At 38.1% G+C, this 20,276-nt stretch overlaps 4 protein-coding genes across 6 annotated transcripts in view; all 4 read right to left on the reverse strand.

Moving 5' to 3' along the window:
- The window catches only part of LOC129379904 (uncharacterized), a 41,225-nt gene that overhangs the window by 3,837 nt on the left and 17,112 nt on the right, over window positions 1-20,276 (reverse strand). The window lies entirely within an intron of this gene.
- LOC129379900 (zinc finger protein 260-like) lies at window positions 1,214-7,108 on the reverse strand. The gene is made up of 4 exons (XM_055060839.1): window positions 7,025-7,108; window positions 6,843-6,929; window positions 6,015-6,113; window positions 1,214-4,094 (listed from the first exon to the last, which is right to left on the reverse strand). Exons 1-4 carry the CDS (start codon window positions 7,101-7,103, stop codon window positions 1,942-1,944), a joined length of 2,418 nt encoding a protein of 805 aa, XP_054916814.1. The 5' UTR covers window positions 7,104-7,108; the 3' UTR covers window positions 1,214-1,941.
- LOC129379899 (zinc finger protein 271-like) lies at window positions 8,284-15,727 on the reverse strand. Of its 3 annotated transcripts, none has more exons than XM_055060836.1 (3): window positions 15,579-15,727; window positions 13,194-13,292; window positions 8,284-10,992 (listed from the first exon to the last, which is right to left on the reverse strand). In XM_055060836.1, the coding sequence occupies exons 1-3, from the start codon at window positions 15,664-15,666 to the stop codon at window positions 8,396-8,398; spliced, it is 2,784 nt and encodes a 927-aa protein (XP_054916811.1). In that variant the 5' UTR covers window positions 15,667-15,727; the 3' UTR covers window positions 8,284-8,395. The 3 variants fall into 3 exon arrangements, with proteins under 3 accessions (XP_054916811.1, XP_054916812.1, XP_054916813.1); XM_055060837.1 differs by having other exon boundaries at window positions 14,609-15,727; XM_055060838.1 differs by lacking the exon at window positions 13,194-13,292.
- On the reverse strand, window positions 17,046-18,839 carry LOC129379903 (gastrula zinc finger protein XlCGF8.2DB-like). Its single transcript, XM_055060845.1, has one exon. It carries the CDS (start codon window positions 18,470-18,472, stop codon window positions 17,444-17,446), a length of 1,029 nt encoding a protein of 342 aa, XP_054916820.1. The 5' UTR covers window positions 18,473-18,839; the 3' UTR covers window positions 17,046-17,443.

Consider the following 20,276-nt stretch of genomic DNA (forward strand, 5'->3'; position numbering starts at 1 on the left):
CTGATTAGTGGTTCCATCTGGTTTGCTGCAGATTATAAAAATACTTTTATTGCATTTAATTGAGCCTGACAGACATCATAACCAAACACAAACGAGTTTAAAAGTTATGCAACTGGACTCAAAGCTGATAGAAAACAAATCTATTCATTTTCACTTTTCACCAGATGGTGGCGCTCTAAGATCATTGGAGGAAATCTGCTGGTCCTCCATCAAACATCTCAGATCAGTTGAAATGTTTTCATGGATGTGTGGTAACATTTCAGAACAACTGGCTGAACTGGTTAAACTGGTTAAACTGGCGCTCTCCATAAAAACAGGAATGGTTGAACGATGCTGATCATGAGGAAAATAATTTTAACGCTGTGAATGTTCCTGTCAGTGGTTTGATCACAAAGTTCCACACATCTATTGATCCATGATCAGTCGTACCTCCTGGTTGGCCGAAGTGTTTCCCTGGACATTAACGTCGTCTGCAGAGGGAGCCACGGTGTTTTTGTCACCTTGGGTTGTGACATTGCAGGTTTCTGTCACTAATAATTTAAGAGCTCTGGTCTGGTCTACCGTTGGTCTCCATACAATCCACAGGAGAATAGTTTGCGTTTCACAGGTCATTAGAAGTTGTGCTCCTTCCTGCTTTGACCAGTGGAAACCGAGCAGAACGTCTCTTTGGTCTTCGGTTCCATGGCTAAAGTTTATTCTGCCTGCTTCACATTTTTTCACATAATGCATTTTGGTTGATGCTTTTAGATTACTTTCTCTTTACTCCTTAAAAATATGTTTCTTTTCTAAAACTAAAAAAAAAAAATTAGACCTTGATTGGTGAATGATTCTATTGAAATAAGCAACAATTTCAATCGTTGCTTATTGAAATAGCAACTATTGATTTATCATGTGATTAAATGAGGTATTGTTTATCGCGACAGGCCTATGAGTGGAAAGTAAAGGAAAATACTGGCTTAGATACAAGACAGATGCTTGGGAGAGATGATGAGAGAAACTTTTACGTGGGTCCCAATCCACCGCTGAACAGAAAAAATGACAAAGACCATCATTAGTATAAAAAACAAACTTTAAGAATGAAATAGAAACAGTTTTTGCAAATCACATTTTGATCTGAAATTGAATCGATATCCAAAACATTTTCTAATATAAAATTTTTTTTAAAAAACTTCTCAAAAAAAAAAAAACTTCTCAAAAGTAAAAATAACTTCAGTATAGAATAAAATTAACAACAATAAAGTCAATGCAGCTGTATTAGCAAAAAAAAGGGAAAACATCAGGTTTCCTTTAACTTAGAAAATTCAGCAACATCTGTATTGTTCCCATCATACAGAGAACAGTATTTTCTTCCTGAATCAGAAATTCAGGGGAAAAAAATGAAAAAGTATATTAATATTTCACTTAAAAACATTTTACATGAAAGGGCAAAACTGACAGAATAAAATGAAAGTTTGGTGTTTTATTTATTTTTCTTCTCCAAGCTGCTACATTATAGAAATGTTACCCAGCCGTAATTACTCTGCTGAAATGTGCTTTACAAATAAAATTTGATCGATTGATTGATTGACTGATGGTCAGATTATGCTGTTCCTCCTGTATGAGTCTTCATGTGACCAAATAAACCACTCCTATAACAGAAACTTTTTCCACAAGTCCCACAAATGAAAGACCTCGCATCGGTATGACTTATCATGTGAGATGTTAAAGATTCTCTCCTGCTAAATTTGTTTTCACAACTCTGACATGAGAAAGGCTTCTCACCAGTGTGAATTCTCATGTGACAAACTAACATACTTTTGGTTCTGAAACGTCTTCCACATGTCACACATGAGAAAGGTTTCTCATTAGTGTGAATCTTCATGTGAACACGAAAATATCTTTGGCATTTGAAGCTTTTTCCACAGGTCACACATGTGAAAGGTTTCTCATCTGTGTGAATATTCATATGTTGGAGCAAATCATATTTTTTTGGAAGCCATTTCCACAGGTCACACATGAGAAAGGTTTCTCAGCTGTGTGAATCTTCATGTGACCACGAAAATATCTTTGGCATTTGAAGCTTTTTCCACAGGTCACACATGAGAAAGGTTTCTCATCTGTGTGAATCTTCATGTGACAACGGAAAGATGATTGGCATTTGAAGCTCTTTCCACAGGTCGCACATGAGAAAGGCTTCTCACTTGTGTGAATCTTCATGTGGCGGTGCAAATCAGATTTGAATTTGAAGCTTTTTGCACAGGTCACACATGAGAAAGGCTTCTCACCAGTGTGAATTCTCATGTGACCAACTAAAATACTTTTGATTCTGAAACGTTTTCCACATGTCACACATGAGAAAGGTTTCTCACCTGTGTGAATATTCATATGTTGGAGCAAATCGTATTTTTTTTGGAAGCCATTTCCACAGGTCACACATGAGAAAGGTTTCTCACCTGTGTGGATCTTCATGTGACGACAGAAATATGATTGGCATTTGAAGCTCTTTCCACAGGTCGGACATGAGAAAGGCTTCTCATCTGTGTGAATCTTCATGTGACAACGGAAATTTGATTGGCGTTTGAAGCTCTTTCCACAGGTTGCACATGAGAAAGGCTTTTCACCTGTGTGAATTCTCATGTGACAAAGCAAGACATTTTTTATTTTAAAGCTTTTTCCACAGGTCACACACGAGAAAGGTCTCTCATCTGTGTGAATCTTCATGTGACGACGGAAATATGATTGGCATTTGAAGCTCTTTCCACAGGTCGCACATGAGAAAGGCTTCTCACTTGTGTGAATCTTCATGTGGCGGTGCAACTCAGATTTGACTTTGAAGCTTTTTGCACAGGTCACACATGAGAAAGGCTTCTCACTTGTGTGAATTCTCATGTGACAAAGCAAGTCATTTTTTCTTTTAAAGCTTTTTCCACAGGTCACACACGAGAAAGGCTTCTCACCTGTGTGAATTCTCATGTGACAAAGCAAGACATTTTTTATTTTAAAGCTTTTTCCACAGGTCACACACGAGAAAGGTCTCTCATCTGTGTGAATTTTTATGTGACGACGGAAATATGATTGGCATTTGAAGCTCTTTCCACAGGTCGCACATGAGAAAGGCTTCTCACTTGTGTGAATCTTCATGTGGCGGTGCAACTCAGATTTGACTTTGAAGCTTTTTGCACAGGTCGCACATGAGAAAGGCTTCTCACTTGTGTGAATCTTCATGTGGCGGTGCAACTCAGATTTGACTTTGAAGCTTTTTGCACAGGTCACACATGAGAAAGGCTTCTCACTTGTGTGAATTCTCATGTGACAAAGCAAGTCATTTTTTCTTTTAAAGCTTTTTCCACAGGTCACACGCGAGAAAGGCTTCTCACCTGTGTGAATTCTCATGTGACAAATCAATTTATATTTGCGATTGTAGCTTTTTCCACAGGTCACACATGAGAAAAGTTTCTCACCTCTGTGAATTCTCATGTGACGAAGTAATTCAGACTTGCATCCGACACTTTTTCCACAAGCTGAACATGTTAGAGGGTTCTCCTCAGTGTGAATTCTCGTGTGTGTGGTCAACAAACCACTTTGAGAAAAGGCTTCATCACAGATTTTACAAGAGAATTGTTTCTGGTGTGTTTTTTGTTTTGAACTCTCAGTTCTACCGTTATGCTGTTTGGTTTTCTGATATTTCTGACGTTTCTGTTTTTCATCTCTCTTTTCTCCTGAGTCCTCAGAATTGCTTCCTTCCTGATCCTGGTTCTCATCCTCAGCAGAGCCATGAGAGATGAGTTGGTTCCTCTGTGGTTCTGTTTCATTGTGGATTATTTGCACATTAAGAGGATTCACCAAAATGTCATCAGTCTCCTGTTTCAGCACCAGATGCTCTTCATCCTGACTGATGCAGAGTTGCTTCTCTTCCTCTTTGAGCTGTTGATGTTCTGGTTCTGGTTCCAGTTTCATCTGCAGAGGTTCTGGTTCCTGTTTCATCTGCAGAGGTTCTGGTTCCTGTTTTATCTGCTGAGGTTCGGGCTCCTCTTGTTTTAAAGTGGAGTTGCCCTCCTGGTTGCTGAGGTCATTGAGAACCCCGTCCTCTTTCCACACGCAGCACTGACGGAGATCTAGACAAAAATACAAAACAAAAACTTTAAATTTTGAGCCCAATAATCAATCTTTAACTTTAATCCGTTGATGCATCTAAGTAGCTTTTTCTTGGATTATTCTAAAATGTGAATTTTTTAATTTTGTCAAATTTTATTTGTATAGTACATTTCAGCAACAAGCATTTCAAAGTGCTTCAGATCATAAAAACACAAAAAACACAAAGTCAGGTAACAGAATCACCGATTCGAATGACATTTTGTCAAATTCCATCGTCATATTTTTTGTTGATCACGTTTCGAGAGCAACTCCACACAGCTGGGTTTTCAGTCTAGATTTGAAAGCACAGATTTTTTAGGCAGAGCTGTGAAGATACTGTTGCAGTAATTAATGCGACCAAAGACAAACAGCATGGCTGAGTTTTTCTAGCTCTTTTTGAGACAGACACTAATCCTCTAATTCTGGAAATGTTCTCCAGGTGATGGAAGGCCAACTTTGTAACTGTCTCTGTGTGGCTCTGAAGGTTCAGGTCAGAGTCCAGCACTAATCCCAGATTCCAGGCCTGTAATAGTACCGGCAGTCAATTTTTTCCTTCAGTTTCTTAGTACTCCAAATGCATTTTTCTACTCAGTGTGTTGCCAGAAAAGAGCAGAGAAAATTTAATCTCATTATGGATAAATGTAGCTCACCACAAATCCACCTTTGAATAGAAAAGGATGGGGTTTTTGAAAGCCAGTTCCTCAAAAGAATGACACTTAAATGTAATTGCATTCTTCAAATATATAGAAAATATATTGCAAAATAAGAAAGTGCATACCATAAATAGCTTACTTTTAAAATGAACATTCTATTAAAAAAATACTTTTTTCAAATAAAACAAATTTCAATATTGATCCTAAATGCAAACATGGCATTTGTGGGATACCATATTTAAAAAATATGTTGGAAGCAAATCCCAAAAGCCATTTCCCCAGCCTGATATGTGATCTTAAGTAATTTACTTTGTAGATTTTAAAGTTTAGTGATGGTAGAAGGTAATAATAAAAACTGGAAGAATTTTTTCTGGACTCTAAGTTCGTTCTAACTCCTTTCTGGGTTGCAGCAATAGGAGTCTATCAGCATTATAATACAAAACATATAATATTGGTCTACATATTAGACACTGTGTTTCCCAGTTTCATTGAGTTTCAGTGCTATGAATGGCATATAACAGAACTGTCTTTGTGCCCTAAAGCGTTGTCTGCATGCGTGAAATTTCCTCATGTAAACATGGAGGAGGTCTACATGTATACATCTGATAATGATTAAGTCAGTCCCTTGCCTCACCCAATATTCCTGAGCCTCTGCCCTCCATAACCTCCCAAAGTCCAACCACTCCTCTGTTCCTGTCATTTTTATCTATTTCTTTAATTTTGTAGAACATTCATCCCATTCCGTCTCACTCGCGTTTCAAACGGTCCCACACATTGATTCCTCTAATCCGGGGCTTCTTATCCGTTTCGTGGCCCAATTTCTCCAGTCCAAAGGGACCCAGGATATAGTTAGAGATTAACCATTTAACCTCCTGACTTCTGTTCAATATGACAATCAAATCAATGGATGGTTTACCAAACAAATTACAAATTATATTATCACACAATTACATTAGAATGTGATAATCACAAGTAGATTTATTAATCATTTACACGCATGCCTGCACATAAAGCAACTTTCTGAACAGCCCAGCAATTCATTGAATGGTTCAAACTGCAACAAGAGTAAAATGAAAGATTTTGTGAGGCCTATAACCACCAGACCCTGGCGCTATCATGGCTGGGGTACAATCCCAGACATTGTGACTGGGTTTGTGAACCAGTTACCCAATGACTGGATCACACTTGAAATCTCTCGTGCATTTCATCCAGCTTCATATCATCAGTGAAGGTGAAGCTGTTTCGTACCTATCCGCCGTAGGATGATCTTCGGGATCCGGGTGAAACCCAGCAGTCTGCGCTGATCCTCCATCTCTTCCTCCATCTTGACGCTCATGTCTTCACACTCTGTGAATGTTGATATTTCAGCAGGAGTTACCAGCTGGTTGATAAACTCTCTCTGAGGCTCAACTGAACACATTTTACAGCAAATATTCACATATTGACCTAAAGCTATCGACGTGTTTCTGTCGCTGGTTTACATGTGTCCAGTAAACCAAGTTTTATAAGGATTCTTATAAAACTTCTGTTTGTGGAGCAGGAAGTGACGTTTTAAAGCCGAGCTAGCGAGCCGAACCACGTGACCGATACCGGAAGTGATTCCTCTGTTTGCAGTAGATATGGCACTAAAATGTTGCTGTTTCACCCGCGTTACATTTACTTGTTTTAGGATTTTATTTCGTGTTTGCAATTTATCTGAGCTCCTTTTTAAGACCATAAATCACATATAATGTAAAAAACCAACACAGTGGATCCGGTGTTGTAATGTCTAATGTTTTAAAAGGTTAAGATTGTTGTCCAAATGAACTTATAAACACACTGAGCCTCCTGGACTGAGTAATTATTTAGTTCTGCAGAGCTCTATATATCTTAAAGACATATTTTGCCTTGTCAAAATCAGTATTATATTGTTTAAACATATCTAGTAGGAAACTAATTTCGGCCCATTTAATGACAGAACGGCCTGCCATGTCGATGCTGATGCACTTTGTTTGCTTCAATTGTCTCGTGCATTTCCTGCAGCTTTTATCTGTTTCGCGCCTCATATCATCAGTAAACCGTGAAGCTGTTTCGTACCTATGCTGTGTAAGATGATGCTCGGCATCCGGGTGAAACCCAGCGGTCTGCGCTGATCCTCCATCTTGACGCTCATTTCTTCCAACCCTGTGAATGTTTGGTCAGCAGGAATCAACAGCTGGTTGATAAATTCTCTCTTTGGCGGAACTGAAGACATTTTACTGTAAACATCACATATTTACCTGATATTAGCGACACGTTTCTGTCCCGAGGCCCCGTAGCGTGAGGAGAAAACCAGGAAAGTTTTTGAGAAGAGAGCATGGAGGCTTTTGTTGCTGGAGCAGGATGTGACGTCAGAACCCGGTTCCTCAGTTTGCTTCCGGATCAAAGTTCATGTGGGCAAAACGCTGCTGTTTAAAAACCTTCACATTTTTTTTGTCACCTGGGTAAAACTGACATCTTAAAAACACTTTTTTGATTCTAAAGGAAAATTAAATGTTGTAACTCAAATCAATTCAGATTCATCAAAGATACTGAAGTTACTGTTCTTGTTGCAAACCTTAAAGAATCTCATCGTCCTCGAAATGGATTTTAAATGTTTTTTGAGACACTTATCCTTTTTTTCATGTTGTTGTATCATTTATGTGCACATATGTGTACATAGATGTATATATGCAGGTTTCATAATAATGCACACTTTTAAAAAAAGAATGTTGAAAAAAAGAAAGTTGCTTGAGAGAAATTATGAGAAAAAAGACTCAAGAAGCTGGAACTTTTACATGGGTCCCAATCCACTAGTGAACTGAAGAAAGACAAACCATCATTATGGTTAAAAAAAAACTTTATTATATAAAAATGATTTAGAAACAGTTTTTGCTAGTCACATTTCTATCTGAAATTGAGTCTATATCAACAATACATTTTCTAACATTCTAAATAATAAAAACCTTCTCAAACAAATACTGTTACAGATTTTTTAAAAAGTCAAATGAATGAAAAAAATAATTTCAATTTACAGTATGCTTAGCAAGAATAAAGTCGATGCAGATGTTTTAACAAAAAGGAAAATATCTCAGGTTTCATCATAACTTGGCAAAACGTAGAAACGTCAGGATTGTTGCCATCATATGATCAACAGTATGAATCAAAAACTCAAGAGTGAGTAATGAAAAAGTAAAGTATATTTAGATTCAACTTTAGAATGAACAATTTAATCTAAATATACCTACACCAACAGTTCTTTTAGTGACAGCTAACATGCATCCTCTGAACAAAATTAATGAAATAAAACAAAGTATAAGTACAAAGAAAAGACATAATAGGGTAAAAGCTTTTCAAGTCTAAATCTGAAGACATTCAAATCCATTGTTCCTTTAAGATACTGACTATTAACATCTCACTAGACAAAGAAAAAACATTAAAAATGCAGGCATAACTTTGTCAGACTTAATATCTCACTTAAAAATCACTTTAAATGAAAAGATAAAACTGACAGAATAAACTGAAAGTCTTGTGTTTTGGATAAACTTCCTATTTTAAATGCTTTTCTTCTCCAGGCAGCTATATTATAAAAATGTTACCCAAATGTAATTACTCTGCTTCCAAACTGTGAGTTATTGTGTCTTGGTATCCTCAAGTACCAAGTCACTTGAGGGTACCAAAGGTACCAAGTCACTTGAGGGTACCAAAGGTACCAAGCCACTTGAGGGTACCAAAGGTACCAAGCCACTTGAGGGTACCAAACCACTTGAGGGTACCAAAGGTACCAAACCACTTGAGGGTACCAAACCACTTGAGGGTACCAAAGGTACCAAGCCACTTGAGGGTACCAAAGGTACCAAGCCACTTGAGGGTACAAAAGGTACCAAGGCATGATAATTGAGTCGGTCCTCCCTCAAGGCATTGGTACTCACACAGGCCGTTCTTCTTTTATGAGTGTGATGAGTTAAATTACTTTTGTAACGAAAACTTTTGCCACAGGTCGCACATGAGAAAGGCCTTTCATCTGTATGAGTCTTCATGTGATCAGTTAAACTACTTTTGTAACGAAAACTTTTGCCACAGGTCGCACATGAGAAAGGCCTTTCATCTGTGTGAGTCTTCATGTGATGAGTTAAACTACGTTTACAACGGAAACTTTTGGCACAGGTCGCACATGAGAAAGGCCTTTCATCTGTATGAGTCTTCATGTGATCAGTTAAACTACGTTTACAACGGAAACTTTTGGCACAGGTCGCACATGAGAAAGGCCTTTCATCTGTATGAGTCTTCATGTGATGAGTTAAATTGATTTTACAACGGAAACTTTTGCCACAGGTTGCACATGAGAAAGACCTTTCATCTGTATGAGTCTTCATGTGAGAAATTAAATTGCTCTGATCACTGAAGCCTTTTCCACAAGTCCCACATAAAAAAGGTTTCTGACCTGTGTGAGTCCTCATGTGACCAGTTAAATTGCTTTGCCAATGGAAACGTTTTCCACAAGTCTCACAAGAAAATGCTTTCTCATTTGTATGAATCCTCATGTGAGAAGTTAAATACTGTTTCTGGATGAACCTTTTTCCACAGGTCCCACAAGTGAAAAGTTTCTCATTTGTATGTGTCCATATGTGGCCAATTAAATTTGTTTTGTCTTTGTAACTTTTTCCACAGGTCTCACATGAGAAAGGTTTCTCATCTGTATGAATTCTCATGTGTCTAGTTAAATTGCTTTGAAAATGGAAACTTTTTCCACAACTCTCACAAGAAAACGCCTTCTCATTTGTATGAATCCTCATGTGAAAAGTGAAATCATTTTTTTGACTGAACATTTTTTCACAGGTCCTACATGAGAAAGGCTTCTCACCTGTGTGAATCATCATGTGACAAAGCAAAACAGATTTCAATCGAAAGCTTTTCCCACAGGTCCCACATGAGAAAGGCTTCTCACCTGTGTGAATCCTCATGTGAACAAGTAAATGAGATTTAGTCATAAAAAATTTTCCACAGGTCACACATGAGAAAGGCTTCTCACCAGTGTGAATCATCGTGTGAACAAGTAACTTAGATTTAGTTATAAAACCTTTTCCACAAGTTTCACATGAAAAAGGCTTCTCACCTGTGTGAATCCTCATGTGAACAAGTAACTGCGATTTAGTCATAAAAACTTTTCCACAGGTCACACATGAGAAAGGCTTCTCACCTGTGTGAATCATCATGTGAACAAGTAACTGACATTTAGTTCTAAAATCTTTTCCACAGGTTTCACATGAGAAAGGTTTTTCACCTGTGTGAATCTTCATGTGAACAAGCAAATCACGTTTGGCTCGAAAGCTTTTTCCACAGGTCTCACATGGGAAAGGTTTCTCACCTGTGTGAATCATCATGTGAACAAGCAAAACAGATTTCTTTCGAAATCTTTTTCCACAGGTTTCACATGAGAAAGGCTTCTCACCTGTGTGAATCATCGTGTGAACAAGTAACTTATATTTAGTTATAAAACCTTTTCCACAGGTTTCACATGAAAAAGGCTTTTCACCTGTGTGAATCTTCATGTGAACAAGCAAATCACGTTTGGCTCGAAAGCTTTTTCCACAGGTCTCACATGAGAAAGGCTTCCCACCTGTGTGAATCCTCATGTGAATAAGTAACTGAGATTTGGTCATAAAAACTTTTCCACAGGTCACACATGAGAAAGGCTTCTCACCTGTGTGAATTCTCATGTGTGTCATCAAGGGACTGCTTTGAGAAAAGGCTTCATCACAGATTTTACAAAAATATTGTTTTTGGTCTGAATGAGCGTCCCTGTGTGTTTTTTGTTTTGAACTGACAGTTTTACCTTTCCGTTGTTTGGTTTTCTGATATCTCTGTTTCTGTTTTTCATCTCTCTCTTTTCCTGAGTCCTCAGAATTGCTTCCTTCCGGATCCTGGTTCTCATCTTCAGAAGAGATGAGTTGGTTCCTCTGTGGTTCTGTTTCATTGTAGATTCTTTGCACATTTAGAGGATTCACCAAAATGTCATCAGTCTCCTGTTTCAGCACAAGATGCTCTTCATCCTGCCTCATGCCGAGTTGCTTCTCTTCCTCTTTGAACTGTTGATGTTCTGGTCCTTCTTGCTCCTGTTTTATCTGCAAAAGTTCTGGTTCCTCTTGTTTTAAGGTGGAATTTCCCTCCTTGTTGCTGAGGTCATTTAAAATCCCGTCGTCTTTACACACAGAAAAATGTTGGCGATCTGGATAAAAACACAAAACAAAAACTTTCCATTTTGAGTAAGACAATGAATCCTTCACTTCAATCCCTTGAGGCATCTAATCAGACTTTTATTAGATTATTCTAAAAATAAATTGTTTTGTGTGAAAATCAGTAAAAATATTATTTTTATGGAGAAATTTAAAGGTGCCTTAACTCATGGGATATATAAACAAAGAAATACACGAGACTCTGACTTCCTTCTGTTCATAGCCAAACAGGAAGAGATTTTAATCTGCAGAACCAAAACATTACATTCACATCAATACAGAAATCCAAAATCTCTTGCCTTCTGACATCAGTTTTTAATACCAGCTCTACTGGTGTGCATTGAGAAGCTTCGAGCAATGGTGTTACTCCCCTTCATTTACGTAGCACTTAAATGCTACGTAAATTTTACACTGGATGTGTATTGGAAATTCCGAGAATTAGGAGTTGACTTCCTGGAATAATTTGAGACCTCTTGACTTCAACATCTGCTCCACTTCAGACGAACTATTAGTCAACTTGTTTGTTCCTTATCTGTCCAAACAGTGATCCTTTCCCAAGTCTTGGGCTCCGGCCCAGTTCCTTTGCAGGCGAGCAGGAGAAAAGTCAGGCACCAGAACTTTCCTGCACAACAGCCCAACACTAACAATTTTCTCTCTTTAATGATTGTTACTCCACATCTCTCCACATCTGAATTCCTTCCTGACTTCTAGGTCAGATTAACCCAGTTCATTTGACACAGTACATTTCTTTTAGGTAAAAACATATTTTTTAACTATTAACATAATTATATTTTGCTACAATTTCTGGGATTCAACACATAAAAGATGTTGGTAATTCTAAGTCCAGCTCCAATTTATCTTCAGATCATGAGAAAAAATGTGCTTGTGTTTTTCCCCTAATCCCTCATATGTAGATATCTCACTTTAACTCCAAGTTTGGGAAAATAACTCAACAAAACTGTTATTCTGACCAGAATGAACATAGCATTGATTTTTGGGTGAGCAGATAAAATGGCAATAGCTTAACCTAATGGCTCCCTGACAAACACAGCAGCTTGATTTGAGGCTGTTGCAGTTTCCTTAGGTCAGGGGTCACCAACACGGTGCGCAGGCACCCCAGCCCGAAGGGATCAAGTTCTAAAAACAGACATCGTCATTAGGGAGCACTGCCAAAAAAATATTTAATTAAATGTTTTTACCTTGAAATAATTGTTTATTTTTAAAAAATAAAAATATAAACAAATATATAAAATAATTTAAAATAAATTGCTTTGTGTATAAAACTCTTTTCTAGGGTTAAAGTTCAGAATTTATTGCAGACGCTTACAGGATGTTTTCAGAGGGCAGCAGCACCTGCAGCTGTACGGCTGAAAAAAGAAAATAATAATTTCTGGAATTTTTATTATTGAACCTTTTTTACTATTAACAAAATTGTGCAGAAAAAATATATATTTTGTGTCGAAACATCTTGTAAGTAGGGCACATCAGTGTGAGTCTGTGGGGGTCAAAGGGCACGCCAAAGCTCATTGGTCAGTTTGCTTTTGTTTATTTTGAATCTTAGAACTGGGGGGATTCAAACTCTGCTCATTCAGTTTTAGGGCTTCGATTAAAGTCTAGAAAGTAGATCCACCCTTATGCCGCATGGAGGTTTGAATTCAAGACATCTAAAGTGAATTACTGCCTGAAACATATTGCAGATAATTAATCGAACATTTTATTCATAGGCACATTTCTTAAGGCTCAAGGACATTTAGCTAAAATAGATAAAATCAATTAAAAGATGTGTTAGAAAAACTCATGGTCAAAAAGAATCACTGAGATAAGAGTGAATTGAAACCACCATACATGTCCATGGTAAATCTGATGTCATTTATAATAGTTAGGATGTAATAAAATATTAGTCTTGTCAAAACATAATAATACTGTTTAAACATATCTAGTAGGAAACTAATTTCAGATATAAATCAGAATGAAACTGACAGAACGACCTGCCATAGAAATGTGATGCACTTTATGGAATAATAATATTTGCTGTAATCGATCTGCCCTCTCCAAGCAGCTGTTTCTGTCTTATCAAATCATTTAATCCTGTAAAACGTTCATCCTAATTCCGACTCTCACATCGTTTCCTTTAATCCGTTTCGTGCTTTTCATCCAGCTTCATATTATCAGTGAAGGTGAAGCTGTTTCGTACCTATCCGCCGTAGGATGATCTTCGGGATCCGGGTGAAACCCAGCAGTCTGCGCTGATCCTCCATCTCTTCCTCCATCTTGACGCTCATGTCTTCACACTCTGTGAATGTTGATATTTCAGCAGGAGTTACCAGCTGGTTGATAAACTCTCTCTGAGGCTCAACTGAACACATTTTACAGCAAATATTCACATGTTGACCTGAAACTAGGGACGTGTTTCTGTCGCTGGTTTACATGTGTCCAATAAACCAGGAGGATTCTTATAAAACTTCTGTTTGTGGAGCAGGAAGTGACGTTTAAAGCCGCGCTAGCGAGCCGAACCACGTGACCGATACCGGAAGTGATTCCTCTGTTTGCAGTAGATATGGCACTAAAATGTTGCTGTTTCACCCGCGTTACATTTACTTGTTTTAGGATTTTATTGCGTGGGTTTGTAATTCATCTGAGCTCCTTTTTAAGACCATAAATTATATATAATGTAAAAAACCAACACAGTGGATCCGGTGCTGTAATGTCTAATGTTTTAAAAGGTTAAGATTGTTGTCCAAATGAACTTATAAACACACTGAGCCTCCTGGACTGAGTAATTATTTAGTTCTGCAGAGCTCTATATATCTTAAAGACATATTTTGCCTGGTCAAAATCATAATTATATTGTTTATGTTGTAAAACATTCATCCTAATTCCGTCTCTCACATTGTTTCCTTTAATCTGTTTCGTGCATTTCATCCAGTTTGTAGGTTATTACGCAATAGCCAGCCCCGCCCTAATCCTCCCAACTCCTCTGGGCTGATACTGACCAGCTCTCGGTCTAACGGGTCCGGAAAGTTCCTGAAACCTGAAACCCTGCAGAAGGTCTGAGAGGAACAATCTGTCTAAGCTGGTGTCGAGAGAGACGAGTCTAGCTCTAACTACCTACTATCCAGAAGTTATGACCCTTTTCAGCTAAGAAGCAACCAGCTGAGTAGCCCTCGCAGCATAACTCCAATAACCACTCCTGTTAACGGCAGCCCCCTCTCTAAGAATAACCAGCACTTGTTATCGGCTAGAATATTTTTAGTGACTTTATGAGTCCCAGGGTCATTATTTTATGTCAACTAAAGGAAAGTCAGAAGCCACCACTTTTCTAGAACCATGTACATAGATTTTACATTAAGTAGAAGAACCAATATTAATAAGATGACTCAATTAATTTCAATGTCCACAAATCTCATTAGAATTTTTATATATATATATATTTATTTGAGTAAGCTTTAAGCAGGGGTAAATGGCAAACAGATTAATATTCAATGATTGTAAGTTTTAAAGATTAAAATTTAAAATTTGTATAAAGTCAACATAAACCTCTCCTAACACCTCTCTCTAACATTGCCATCAATTTACTAAAAAGACTTTTTGGGTGCAGGCAACTCATACCCAGATGACAGGGGAGCTCAGCAACAGAAGTGTTAATGTTCTTGGGCAGAATCTTGTCTTGACATGACAAATCCTCATCCGAACAGGAACAAAGCAGAGTTGGTAGTTATCTTTCAAACATCCCAAATCTTCATCACTTTTGTGATCTTTGTCCAGTCCCCAAGTCCGTTGTAGTGATTCTTGAGATCTTTTGGGTTGAGTGTGGAGCTTCAGTCAAATTAGGAACCAGAGTTGTTGGGCGTCGGGTCCCGTCTTTCTTCCAGCGAAGTGCAGATTGTCCTCCCTCTGGGTCTGGGGTGAAGCTCCCTCGTTGATTCCTTGGCCCGCTGTTGCTCGTTCCACTTGCTGAAGATGAAGAACCCCCAGCTCTGTTTCTCAGTTTATTTATACTCTTTTCTTCCACAGTTGTGTATGGGGAGCAGATTACATGATTTCCCAAGCATGTGATTACCTCATACCAGACTCCTTGCCCCTCCATATTTGGTCATCAGTTGCTCCCTTTGCTCTGGTGTGATTACATTAAAGGTTCCTGGCTGATTTCCCAGAATACATTCAGACCAGGCCTCTCCTCCCATTACCAGAACATGTCGGTTTGTCTCTGCACCCAAAGATTGTCCCTATACTCTTTACTTATTTGCTTATATGCTTATACAGACATACAACTCATCAACATAATTATTTTTTATATATTTCTTCAATCATTACTTCTTAGTACTCATTACTTTTGATTCAGTGTGATTATACTTCATTGTTTAACTGGTTTATATATTTTTCAACAATCAACTTCAGAACTTACTTCATAATCATTAATACTTTGATATGATACATTTTTCCATAATCAACAAGATCACTTCAGTCTCTCAGGCCCATTATGATCTGTTTTCTGCGTGAACCTGGACAGATCTCACCTCCTCAGACCAGTTTTCACGACAAGCTTCATATTATCAGTGAAGGTGAAGCTGTTTCGTACCTATCCGCTGTAAGATGATCTTCGGGATCCGAGTGAAACCCAGCAGTCTGCGCTGATCCTCCATCTCTCCCTCCATCTTGACGCTCATGTCTTCACACCCTGAATGTTTCTTGTTACCAGCTGGTTTCTAACTGTGTCTCGACGATTTCGCTGCTGGAGCAGGATGTGACGTACAGCGTGTCTGAGTCAGGAGCTGTTTCCTCAGTTTGCTGGTTCTCTATGCAGCAGTTATGTTGAATTGATTCCAACATTTCTAGATGCATTTGGTAAATGTGAATAGGGTGCCATCTGCTGGCCAATCTGCAACATTACATCAGATTACAACAATAAAGGAAAAGTAGTTATTAATCACACATACCTTCACAAAATAGTGCAATGCACTTGATGAATTATTTTCTACTTCTGCTTGATCCTTGCAGAGCTGCAGCAACGCTTCGTCTCTCCATCGTTCACTGAGAGCCGGTTGGAGAAAACCTGGACTGGTCAGACTCAACTTTCAGCTTCAAATTGAACTCTTCTGAAAACTGCTGCACTCAAACATGTAAATTTAAACTAACCTTCGATTCAGATTCTTTCTTGACATTTGTTCCAAACATAAAATACCAGCTTTAAAACAACCACAGGCGAAACAAAGGCCTGAATACAATTACCATCTAGAAACATAAATTTAAAATGTAACATAGGAACGATAAAAAACACACAAATCAAACTTCAAGTGTCCGGGACTGCAGACACAGCAGTTCAACTCAACCTTAAAGTACAAAGATGTTTTTGAAAAGATGTTCTGTGATATTTTAGGAATAAAAGCTGACATATCCGTTAGCTTTTAGGAAGATAGTTCTACAATTTATGCATTTAAAGCACATGCCTCCTTTCACACAAACTGGACACAGGCTGACCTGGATATTTACATCAACCCCCTGTGAGAAATGATGTTTCTTTCCAGAGTTTTTGATCAAGGTAAGAGTTTAAAGCAAACCGCGTTAGCTGTGGTTGCACAGCTCTATATGAACCGCAGGCATAATTTGTGGTGGCGCTTTCATTATGTTTGATAGAAACTTTTCCCACAAGTCCCACATGAGAAAAGCTTCTCACTTGTGTGAATCTTCATGTGACAAAGCAAATCAATTTTCTTTCTGAAACTTTTTCCACAGGTCACACATGAAAAAGGCCTCTCACCTGTATGAATGATCAAGTGACGAACTAAGTTTGATTTGCGTGTGAAACTTTTTCCACAGGCTGAACATGTGAAAGGGTTCTTGTCAGTGTGAGTTTGTAATTTATATAGATTGATCACAGGCTGGAACTGTAACCTTGAGGTGAAATCAAGCTTTTGTAATCTTCTCAATGCTTCAAAAATAAAGAATTACAAATGAAAAGACACAATTTTTGCTAGTCACATTTATAACTGGAATTTAATCAATATAACCAATACATTTTCCAACATCATAAACACCAAAACAATTATCAAACAAATACAGATAAATGAAAACACATGCTCAACTAATCGTGGATTCTTTAAAGAGACAATAATTAGACTATTAAAATCTCACTAGACAAAAACAAAAAACTTTGCAAGAATTAATGTCACTTAAAAACCATTCTACATAAAAAGAAAAAAGTGAAATGATCGGCATTTTAGATGAATGTCCTATATGAGATGATTTCATATTTAAGCTGCTACACTGTGAAAATGTGATCCTGTTGTAATTACTCTGCTTTCAAACAATATCTCACTGAAAATCTTGGTACGTGAGGTTCTGTTTATGCCGTTCCACCTCTATGAGTTCCCATGTTAACACTTGGAACTTAGAAGGAAGCCTTTTCCAAAGGTTGCACATGAGAAACACCACGTGTATGAGTTGTCATGTGAACAGATAATTTGCCTTTTTGAGAGAAACCTTTTCCACATATCCCACACAAGAACGGCTTTCACCTGTATGAGTCCTGGCGTGGCTAGTTAAATGACTTTTTTGACAGAAACTTTTTCCACAAGTCCCACATGAGAAAGGATTCTCATGTGTATGAATCATCATGTGTCTGGTTAAATTACTCTTACAAAGGAAGCTTTTGCCACAAGTCCCACATGACAAATGTTTCTCACCTGTATGAGTCCTCATGTGACTAATTAAACTGCTTTTATAACGGAAATGTTTTCCACAAGTCCCACATGAGAAAGGTTTCTCATCTGTATGAATCTTCATATGACTACTTAAATGGAATTTTTGATAGAAACCTTTCCCACAAGTACTACATGAGAAAGCCTTCTCACCTGTATGAACTATCATGTGTCTAGTTAAATGTCTCTTTTGATAGAAACATTTTCCACAAGTCCCACATGAGAAAGGTTTCTCTCCTGTATGAATCTTCACATGACTACTTAAATGGAATTTTTGATAGAAACCTTTCCCACAAGTACTACATGAGAAAGCCTTCTCACCTGTATGAACTATCATGTGTCTAGCTAAACTGCTTTTACTTTGGAAACTTTTTCCACAAGTCCTGCACGAAAAAGGCCTCTCACCTGTATGAATGATCATGTGACGAACTAAGTTTGATTTGCGTGTGAAACTTTTTCCACAGGCTGAACATGTGAAAGGGTTCTTGTCAGTGTGAGTTCTCATGTGTGTGGTCAACAAACCGCTTTGAGAAAAGGCTTCATCACAGATTTGACAAGAATATAGTTTTTGTTGTAGGTGATCTTTCTTGTATTTTTTTTGTTTTGAACTTTTAGTTTTACCTTTCCGCTGCTTGGTTTTCAAATTTCTCATTTTGTTTCTGTTCTTCATCTCTCTTTTTTCCTGGGTCTTCAGAATTTCTTCCTTCCTGATTCTGGTTCTCATCCTCAGCAGAGCCATGAGAGATGAGTTGGTTCCTCTGTGGTTCTGTTTCATTGTGGATCATTAGAAAATTAAGAGGATTCACCAAAATGTGATCAGTCTCCTGATTCAGAAAAAGCTGCTCTTGATCATGACTGATGCCAAGTTGCTTCTCTTCCTCTTTGAGCTGTTGATGTTCTGGTTCTGGTTCCTGTTTTATCTCCAGAGGTTCTGTTTCCTGTTTTATCTGCAGAAGTTCTGGTTCCTGTTTTGTCTCCAGAGGTTCTGGTTCCTGTTTTATCTCCAGAGGTTCTGGTTCCTGTTTAATCTCCAGAGGTTCTGGTTCCTGTTTTATCTCCAGAGGTTCTGATTCCTGTTTTATCTGCAGAGGTTCTGGTTCCTGTTTTATCTCCAGAGGTTCTGATTCCTGTTTTATCTGCAGAGGTTCTGGTTCCTGTTTTATCTGCAGAGGTTCTGGTTCCTGTTTTATCTGCAGAGGTTCTGATTCCTGTTTTATCTGCAGAGGTTCTGGTTCCTGTTTTATCTCCAGAGGTTCTGGTTCCTGTTTAAGCTCCAGAGGTTCTGGTTCCTCTTGTTCTAAAGTGAAGTTCCCCTCCTGGTTGCTGAGGTCTTTGAAAATCCTGTTGTCTTTACACGCAGAACAATGTTGGAGATCTGGACCAAAACACAAAACACAAACTTTTAATTTTGAGTCAATGAATCTTACACTTTAGTCTCTTGACGCATCTGATCAGCCTTTTCTTTGATTAATCTAAAATTACATGTTAATATGTATGAAAATCAGTGAGAATATATTATGAACATTCTCCATATGAATGCATGGAAATTATTTAGGTAATTCTAAGCTCAGGTCAGATTTATCTTCAGACCATATGGGAAAAAATGTGCTCATGTTTTTTTTTGAGTGTTTTTTCCTGTGGATCTTCTGACCAGAATGAACTTGATGTCATTCAAAACATATTGTGGATATTCAGGTGAGCAAACAAAACGGCAACATCTGAACCTGGCGGCTCCCAGACTAATATTCCACGCAGCAGCTGTTGCAGTTACTTTAGAGTCTTACACACAGCTCTACCAACTTGGTGTGCCGAGTTTCCATGTCATTCCTCCTTTACATTAACAGCTGTTCTTTCTTACTGGAAATATAAAAAAATTAGGTTTCAAGAAGCCTCTAACGGCCTTTGCACCTCAGCATTGCTCTGGGTAGTTAAGATTCCACCTTTGCTTCACAGTAAAGAGTTGGCCGATCACCAGTTTTCCCAAAGTAAGCAAATCGAGGCCAATTTTATAGTCTACTATTTTCCAGACACCAAAAAAACATCAACCTGGCTGGGTGGTTTCAACTAATTGCTTTAAGAGTCAGTAGAGACTCCAAGTGAAGCACAACAAAAATGTGCAAAATGGAAATTATCCACAATGGTTCCCTTAAATAAAATAATTTGCTGATGCAGGAAAACTTGGATCTTTTCCGATTCTGACAGTGAGGACAAGAAAAGCCAAAGATCCAGAGAAAACAAATCTCTCCAGACTGTGTGGCTCCTCACAGCCGCATCTTTTACTAATTTCAGTTACATAGACGCAAAGGGTTAAATCCCATTTAATGACAGAACGGCCTGCCATATAAACGCTGATGCACTGTGTTTCCTTCAATCTGTCTCGTGCATTTCCTGCAGCTTTAATCCGTTTCGCGCCTAATATAATGAGTAAACCGTGAAGCTGTTTCGTACCTATGCTGTGTAAGATTATCTTCGGGATCCGGGTGAAACTCAGCGGTCTGCGCTGATCCTCCATCTTGACGCTCATTTCTTCCAACCCTGTGAATGTTTGGTCAGCAGGAATTACCAACTGGTTGATAAAT

The sequence above is a fragment of the Poeciliopsis prolifica genome, unplaced genomic scaffold (genome assembly GCF_027474105.1).
Source record: "Poeciliopsis prolifica strain line A6 unplaced genomic scaffold, Auburn_PproV2 SCAFFOLD062, whole genome shotgun sequence".
NCBI lineage: Eukaryota > Metazoa > Chordata > Actinopteri > Cyprinodontiformes > Poeciliidae > Poeciliopsis > Poeciliopsis prolifica.